Below are 9,560 nucleotides of genomic sequence, written 5' to 3' on the forward strand. Positions count from 1 at the left end.
GAGAGGCCACAACAGTGAGAGGCCCGCATAACGCAAAAAAAAAAATGTAGCTCTGTTTGGTCTTCAGCTATATAATGAGTATGATATATTATGTGATAACATTAAAATAGTTTCTTTTATTTAAAAATTGAAGGAAATTCCCATTAAATTTTAATAATGGAAAATAATATAGTCTAGATTTTTTCTTTGTAAGTGTAAGAATTATATAACTATGAACACTGAAGGATATGTTGGCTTGAATTACAAATAAAACAGCAATACTGCCAGGTACTGTGTAATAACACATATACTATCTGTTATTTATTTCTGTATACCTCAAAGCAGTGCCAGAATTTCAAAGTTCTGATTGAATTCAACTGACTGGTACATATCCACAATATAGTTTTAGCTGGTTTCGATCTGATAATTGAATATTCCTAAACTAAATTATATTTATTGTATATTTTAAAAAATTATAAGTTATTTTGCTTTTTCTAATCTAAGAGTTGTTTTTTATTTTATTTATTTATTTAATTTGGTTGCACTGGGTGTTATTTGTGGCATGCAAACTCTTAGTTGAGGCATGCATGTGGGATCTAGTTTTCTGACCAGGGATCGAACCCAGGGCCCCTGCACTGGGAGCTCGCAGTTTAAACACTGTACCACCAGGGAAGTCCCTAAGAGTTGTTTTTTAATTGAAGTATAGTTGATCATTTTTTTAAAAAAATGAAATACCTATTTCAGCTTTCATGAAGTACAGCCATCAGGATACATTTTAGCTTTTGTAAATTTTCACACAGTACTTAGAAAACTGGTATATGTTGCATCTGAATCATCGTGTGAAGCTCATTCCTTCACTTCTAGAAACTAGCATCAGAGTCAAATCAAAATAGACTGTGTGAAGAATGAATTTAATCAATATTACGTTCAAATAATCCTACGAAATTACATCTCAGCAAAGTCAAGAATATGAAAGACATTGAGAGAATGAATTTGTCATTCAAAACATTACAAATAAGGGAAACTCCTGTGTCAAAACACTGATTATTTCTTTTTACTTCAACATTATATTTTCCAGAAGAGATATCTGACTACACTAAGACCTAAAATAAATAATCCCTTAATAGTTTAAATGTTTATTTTAAAAATTACACTTTTCTAGAGAAAGTGCTTAAGTAATACTTAAGCAGTTCTAAGAGTAACTAAGTTTCTTAAAAGGGTTCTCTTCTTTTAAAAAATTCTCAGGCTCTATCTTTCTTCCTAAAAAAAAAAAAATACACCAACTTAGAATATTTTTAACACATTCTCAGATTATATAATCATTCTAACCTTAATTTAAGTTATTCAACAAGAATGTTTCATTTTTGTTCCACAACTACATGAGAAATAAGAGGAAAAGCATTAAAATATGAAAATGATACAGAATACAAAACATTCCATCAGACATCCTTTCAACAAAATAACTCTCAACATCTTGGATGCAAATTTTTCTGAACTGAGTAGTTAAAAAAGCATGTGTTTATGTTAAAAGAAATGAACAATCTACCAATAAGGAAAAAAAGAAGGAACGCTTTTAATTAAAAATAATGTTTCCATTTCTACCCACTTTAGTTTCTACTCACAACACAATAAACCAATAAAGAAAACTTTGATTTTTTTTTTTTAAGGTGCTAAGGGGGGTGGTGCAGCTGAGATGAACTACATGTAGAGTTTCTTCGAAGCTGTGCATCAGTAGTTAACAAGTGACAAACACCATTAAAATTCACGACATAGTGTTAGTTTTCAACCATCTCAAACTGCTTAGGAACCTCATTTTTGTTGAAGGGAATGCTTTCTTGTGGGAAGAAATAGTCTCAGGACTTCCTTGGTGGCGCAGTGGTTAAGAATCTGCCTGCCAACACAGGGGACACGGGTTGGAGCCCAGGTCCGGGAAGATCCTACATGCCGCGGAGCAACTAAGTCTGTGCACCACAACTACTGAGCCTGCGCTCTAGAGCCCGATAGCCACAACTACTGAGCCCGTGTCCCACAACTACTGAAGCCCGCGCGCCTGGAGCCCATGCTCCGCGACAAGAGAAGCCATCTCGATGAGAAGCCAGTGCACTGCAACGAAGAGTAGCCCCCGCTCGCCGCAACTAGAGAAAGCCCACACGCAGCAACAAAGACCCAACGCAGCCAAAAATAAATAAATAAATAAAAATATTTTTTTAAAAAAGGAAAGAAATAAAGTCCCTCATGCAACTCTATGTTCAAGTTAAAACCAATAAGACGGTTTTCTGTTGGAAAATTCAATTGTACCATATGGCAACTAAGAGTCTCCATTTGTAAAAGAAAAAAAAAAGCTTCCCCAGATAGGAAAACCTTGAATCAAATTCCAACACTTAAGTTGAAATGATGACTTTCTCTATTTCCTGAAACTGTTGTAGTACACAAGAGCAATTAAGCCGTTGGTTGGATTCAGAGCATACTGATATAAATGATAAACATAAGGACACTCAAGTTCCTCCTCTCAGTTAACTTTGAAAAGGAAAACCTCACAACTAGGTACAAAGAATTGAGGAAAGCATTAAAAATGTGATATTTCTCCTCACTTAAAAAAAACTATCAAAAATAATATATTTTAAATTATAAATCTAAAGGAAATGACTATATATATCATATTTACCTCATTTCAGATGATGGGAAATTGTAATACAAATTTCCAAACCTTTAGGTAATACAGAAGTTTCTGTGATGATAGAAATATTCCATATCTGAGCTGTTCAAAACAGGGGCTACTAGCCACAAGTGGCTACTGAGCACTTAAAATTTGGCTAGTGGGGGGAGGGAAGGACTGGGAATTTGGGATTAGCAGATGCAAACTATTATATATAGGATGGATAAACAACAAGGTCATACTGTTTAGCACAGGAAACTATATTCAATATCCTGTGATAAACAATAACGGAAAAGAATATGAAAAAGAATATATGTATAACTGAGTCATTTTGTTATAGAGCAGAAATTAAACACAACATTGTAAATCAACTATACTTCAATAAAAATTTTTTTTTTAATTTGGCTAGTGGGAATAAGGAACTGAATTTTAAGTGATAGCTAATTAAATTAATTTAAATTTAACCACATGTGCAGCTCTAAGGAACTGGAGGGAAATATTTATACCTTAAATTCTGATTCAAATAGTAAAAATCCTGTAGATGGGCATATACATAGTTGCTTCTGAAACATATTTATTTTTTTTAATTCTTGTGATTTATGTAGAGGAAAATACCAAAACACAACATAAAAATGTTGCTGCATTTGTGGGAATCAAATTTTCTACACTCACCTTCTAGAGAGGACTAGAATACTGGTTTGTAAGTTGGCTCCATGTTGTAATTTCTTAGGGCGCTTCCAAAAATAAGGATGTGTGGGTCTTACCCCCAAAGATTCTGGTTTAATTGGTCTGAATTGAGTCCTGGGCATAAAGATTTTTAAAACCTACCCAGGTGACTCTAACATGCAGCCAGAGTATCACTAAACTAGAAAGAAAATAAGAAACTGTTAAGTATAGATGCAGTGTGCAACCAAAGACATTTCTTTGCTGGTAGGCAAAGAGGGCCTTCCAACAACACAGATTCAAGTCAAAACCCCTGAGGGCTATGGTGTGTTACATGTTCAGGAATGATTTGGGTGTACAATCATAAGTTTTTGCTATTATTGAATGTTATTCAATTATGTAAACGAGATTAGAAAGGAAGGAAGTAAACTAAATATTGAGTGTCAATTTGCACTTGCCACTTTTGCATATATTATTTAATTTCATCCCCAACATACCTTGGGAAGTAGATATTATTAAATTATTTAAAGATGTGGAAAGTAAATTTAAAGATGTTCTCTAGGATTTGGACACATGTTTCTCTGACAGTAAAGTCCACATTCTATATACTACAGCAGAATTCTCTCTGAGGAAGTTTGTTTCAATAAATTTTCATACTGGAATCAAAGAAAAATAAAGAAAAAGCAGGATTCAGTGGTGGAGCACAGGATAAGGCAAACATGCTTAAACAGGTGCTTAAACCAGTTCCTGTATTTCCTAAGCACCTGATAGCAAACCCGGGGGAAAACATGTTCATCTGTGGTTCAAATCTACAGCAGCCTCAACACTAGACCATTTAGAAGTTGTTGCCTTTCTATCCTAAGAAGTTAAGTAATTGGTCTCCTACTGTCTCACAAGCTATTAGCTACAGTCATACATTCTTCATACAGGATAGAACAGGATGCTTATTCACTGTGACTGACACTAAACAAGAATAAGACAGGGGTCTTAAAGATATTTTCATTTTGCCCCCTACACTCACAGGATTACTGGGATTACTCCTCGTGGAGCAGTTTACAGACCACAGTTTTGATGTGACATGCTTACAGTGACTATGTAACTTTAACTTAGATCATTGATGTTCTATATTAATTACTCATTAAAAGCTTTTTAAATCCAGTTCCTGGGTTGTTCAACCTATCTTAATTTTCAAATTAAGAAAAGTTGACAGTGGAAAAAATTGGAAATCCAGAGCAACAGACCCTCACCCTTCCCCTCAGCACTAATCCTTCTATTCTGAGACCCAATATCCTTTCTCCTTTTTCAGGCTCCAGCAGTGTAAAGGGACATTAACTCAAATGAGTCACACTTGGTTACATCAGAGGCCTGCGAGGAGAAAACCTTCAATTCTCTATTCTAATTAATGGCATAGACTTCTCCCAAAGCATATTCCAAAATAAGAAAATGTTGACAGGAGTAACTCCTAAAATGCACAGGCTTGGAGTATGGCAGTGTTTCCTTTCGATTTCAATTGGTATTAATTACAATTTAATTATACCACAAAAAATGTTTTGTAGTTTATTTAATAATGTCGAACTCTTGTCAAAAAAAGAGACCATTGTAAAGCAATTATACTCCAATAAAGATGTTAAAAAAAAAAAGAGGAAGAAGCTGCAGCAGCTTATTCTCAGGAGTCCCTTTCTCTAGCTCATTTGGAATGGGTAATAAGATGAGCTGGAAAAATACATACTCAATTGATATAGGGGAAGTTACAATGCCCCTCATCCAATCCCTGACTTATTAAAAGCAGAATAAAGCAAGGATTTGACCTGTTTTTCTTAATAAAAAAACACATAAATTCCATTCATTTCAAGATTGATACCTATCATCTACCAAAAACAATTAGCCAATTCTCACATTCACTTCCTGCATTTGAGGCATGCCTCCAGAAAAACATAATGTAAGTTTTACAACTTTTGATCCCACCATAGTATCAAAATCCATCTTTGCAATTGACACTGGTTTTAATGGTTTGTGTATGTGTGTTTATTGTGACATGAAAAGCTATTTATAAATATTTTCAGATGCTGGTAATCACCCTCCAAAAAACAGCAGGCTTTACACGCAAGTAAAAGTTGTGGTGGAACAAATGTAAATTCAAACCTACATAATAGATTTTTTTAAAAAGTTCTTGTATCAACTATACTCCAATAAAAATTAAATAAATAAAAAAATTTTTAAAGTTCATGTAAAAGTGAAACACACTTCAAATTAGTTCCTTTTCTTAATAACTAACCCTAGATATTTTTTCTATTTTTAATTCCACCTTCCATCCTACCATCTCCCCAACACATACTTCCACAAGGCCTCTAGAACATCAAAGTTAGAATACAAAGTTATTATGAAAAAACTATAATAAACTTAAGATTGGACAATAAAGCAGTCAACTCGTCTCTGTACGAATTTACTGAATCAATACATGCATGAACTTAATTAATAATGCTAATGATATTAACATAAGAAATAATTTGTATCATAGCACCAACACAAACAGCCAATGAACAGGAAGCAAGTTTTCACGTTGACCCTCCCAACCCAGCCAACAAGAATTTGGGAAAATACCAACGCTTGTTTCATAATACAACGACTTCCATTTTTTCCCTATCCTTTAGTAAACTCTGTAGATCTAAATTTTAAAATCTTTCTAATTAGTTACCTGCACTCTTCAACCCACAGATCAGGTGTCCTACATTTCGTTTAGGTCCCCGCCTTGAAAACAAACCCGATTGCCCCATTTTCTGAGAGGTAAACTCAGCTCCAGGCAGCTCCCCATGAAGTCACAGCGTTTGTTATTTCAAAGATGCAATTAAACGAAAATGACACAAGGCTGTCCAAGAGATTAGTTGGAAGTGTCTATCATATATGTGTAAGGCCATTGAAAACTGTATTGCTGTTAACCTATTTTAGTGGTAATATTTCTCCCCATTCCCCCTTCTCCAGTGTATTCATAACAGAGGGAAATTAAACTTTGTAAAAACTTTCTTGCTTCTACCAAACTTTAGCTTTCCAGCTTTCGGTACTACAGTATCTTGTAATGAGTAAAGGAGAGAGGGAGAGGGGTGGTTAGCTCCACTCAGAGAAAAGCAATAAAAGAGCTTGCATCAGGCAGTGTCTCTCCCTCTGCCCCCTCTTCCCTACCACCCAACCCCCTCTTCTCCAAGCCCTTACATATACACATTCTTCTCGGCGGCCTCTAACCACACCATGTCCACAATCATTTACAGAAATTAGAAACAGACTCTGGGAGCCCTTCCCTTAGCACGCACAGAGCAGAGATGTAGTAGCAAGATGGGGCAATGTCACTCTCTATTACCCCACAATCTCTTACCCCCTGTGGGGTTTAATTCCCGAGAATCCGACTTTCCTCCGCGGAGAAGGTGAATCTACCTAATTCACAATAAAACATCATCTCATCCCTCCCCACCCCAGTAACCCCACCCCCACCTAACACACCAAAACACTCCAACCAAAAAAAGTTCCTTCCACCAGGGCAACAGGGTTGATTTTAGGGGCTGGGGCAAAAGCAGAGAGAGGAGGAAAAGAGCGAGCGCGGTACACTTTGTTGGGCACTTTCCGCACACGCAGTCCAGAGCCCAAGGCAGCTCTCGTCCTTACCCGCTCTTCCGGAGACCCGGTCCTACTACTGGAGCGCGGGACGAGGGCTGCGGGAACGCGGCGTCGGGGTGGGCAGCCGGCAGCCCCCGCGGGCGCCCAGAGCCTCCACCTCTTCTTCCCCAAGCGGCTGCGAGCGTGGGCCGAAGGAGCTGGAGAAGGAGCCTGGGGAGGGGGAAAAGAGGAGCAGCATCTCCTCCTCCTCCACGCCTCCGAAACGCCCCTCCAGCCGCGACCCCGGCCGACCGCCTGACCTTCGAGCGCTCGCGCACCCTTCCCGGCCCTCTGCTGCCCGGTACGCCTCCAAGGGCTTCGCCAAACCCTCTGGTGCGGAACGGCTCAACTTCTGCAGCCGGCTCCGAGCGGTGCCGAGGCGGCAGAGGCGGACCGGGAAGCCAGGCAGTGCTGCTCGCCAGCAAGACGGTCTCTAGGGGATGTAATCATGGTGTGTCACCCTCGCCGCGCCGCGGCTGCCGGAGCTACTCGCTTCACTCAGGCTACACCTCACGCGCCCGCACCGGCTCCGCCCAGTTCATGTCAATCAACCCTCCCCGGATTCCCGGAGCACAGCGGATCTCCGACCCCGCCGTCCCCTCGGCCTCATTGGCCCGACAGCCCTCCAGCCCCGCCCCCTCCCTAGGGACAAGGTCGCCGGGGAGACGGGCGCCCAGGTTCCCATGACAACCGGAGTCTCGGGCCTGGCTTTTCGCGTTCTTCTGGCTTGCCAGACGCTCAGGTTGATGGCCTGGCAACGAAGTTCTTAGCCCCTGCGGGGTGGGCTCTTAATTTATGGCCAAGTTGAAAATGCAGCTGACCGCCCCCACACTTCCAACTTCAGAAACAGAACTTTGTGGCCCAGCAGAGTGCCAGGGAGAGTGAAAAATGCCCTGCTCCTGCCCTGTCAATCGAAATAACCCCTCCCCCCTTGCCCTCCCTTGCCTCCAGCCTTGTTTCCATATTCCCACCGGGCGGATTTGGGCTTTGAAAGGGTGAGGAGAAGAAGAATGAGAGAAAGAGCAGGGCTGTGCCAGCTCCCTGCAGCAATATAGCGACTTGGAAATGGCGGGGTCAATGAAAACATCTCGGTGAGTATTCCCACAGTTGTAAAATGATCTTCAAAGGTATGGTGGCAACACTTGGTAAACCCCAAATGCCCTCAGGAAAACTCACATTCTCATATTTGTAAAAAAAAAAAAAAAAAAAAAGTGTATAAATTCTTGTAATTTTCCTTCTGAAGCTCAGATAATCCTAAATTTAAAAAAAAAAAGTAAAATGTTTGACAAAATGGAATAAAATAAAGGCATCCATTTTTCTATAGGACTACACATTACAACTTAGCAGAAGTATGTCCTAGCAGCTATGACCCTCCTGCAAGCTAAAAGATTTGGGTTACAACAATTTACAAGGAAGTCTTACTGAATTCATGAGCGAATGGTATCTTGTCATTTGAGTTTCAAAAGTTTGGGTTTATTCTCAGAAGTATGAGGTAAATCTGGTACAAGGGGACCTGGGAGTTAATTTAGTCTTGGGCCCCTAATGTTGAGCCCTAGGTGAAACTTAACTTTATGGCTGGTTCCAAAATGGAGAGATCTGAAGCAAAGTTAGAGCTGCAACCCTAGCCCCTGAGGCTGCTGTACACGTATGATGAATGAGGGGATTAATAGTAATGGTTTACCTTTGGCAAGCCTTGAGTTTTCATTATCTCATTTACTAAATGAATATCTGTGATGGATGTGTTCAGTCAAATATGCCTTGCAAATGTGCACTGAATGTGATTACTCACAGCGCTAAACAATAGAAAATGCACAGCAGAATTTTAAGATAAGGGTCCTGCCCTCAAGGAGATAACCACAGAGCCTAAGGAAGAAAACTAGCATTCTTGAAACAATTTGAGATTATAGTTAGAATGTGCAGCCAAACACTGAGTGCAGTAGTCAATGAGAGAAAGTCTGTGTTCTGTAGAAAGGGCTGGATTAGTCAGATTAAGGAGGAAAAGAATTTAAACTGGGCTTTGTAGGGTAGGGAGTGGGATGAAAGAAGCAAAGATGAAGAAAGACATTTGAAGGAAACAAAGTAAAACCAAAGTGCAACAGCAGGAATAGAGTGGTGAAAGTAAATAACAGTAAGATCAGCCAAGTTGAACTAGAGACAGAAATGAAGGATTGGAGCCCTTTTCCCAGGCTTTCCCCCATTTTCTGAAGTAGTTTTTAAATGTTCTGGTTGAAGTATCAGGGTGGTAAGGTAGAGAGGGAGAGATAGTTTCATGAGAATAAAAACCTTCATGGAACATCAGCCGCTGTTTGCCACTGAGAGAAAGTTCATGTATTTATTAGAAAGAAAAGCAACATCCATAATACTTGGAATAACTTGTGAATTCATGTCAGAAAGAAAGTATAAAGAGCATAGTGTTGGAAATTTTCACAAAAGTAGCCAAACCACAGTGTTATGAGCAGTTTTCCTTTTTTTTTTGTTTTTGCATTAAGACCATTTCAGGTGATTGCCCTCAAGGCTCTGTCACCAGTAATCCTTCTGTTTTGTATGAGCTGAAAGGCTGGTTTTAAAATAAATGGCTGTGATACCAAAATCTGATAAAGTGTACACAAAAGAGAAA

At 39.2% G+C, this 9,560-nt stretch overlaps 1 protein-coding gene across 1 annotated transcript in view; it reads right to left on the minus strand.

Annotated features, from left to right (window-relative positions):
• Window positions 1-6,369, minus strand: part of PTPN13 (protein tyrosine phosphatase non-receptor type 13) — a 234,395-nt gene extending 228,026 nt beyond the window's left edge. Inside the window, exon 1 of the mRNA XM_065877905.1 lies at window positions 5,994-6,369. Within this exon, the coding sequence (XP_065733977.1) occupies window positions 5,994-6,072 (79 nt within the window). The 5' untranslated portion in view covers window positions 6,073-6,369. The remainder of the gene's footprint in view (window positions 1-5,993) is intronic.
• Window positions 6,370-9,560: the final 3,191 nt, after the last annotated feature.

The sequence above is a fragment of the Phocoena phocoena genome, chromosome 5 (genome assembly GCF_963924675.1).
Source record: "Phocoena phocoena chromosome 5, mPhoPho1.1, whole genome shotgun sequence".
In the NCBI taxonomy this organism is placed as follows: Eukaryota; Metazoa; Chordata; class Mammalia; order Artiodactyla; family Phocoenidae; genus Phocoena; species Phocoena phocoena.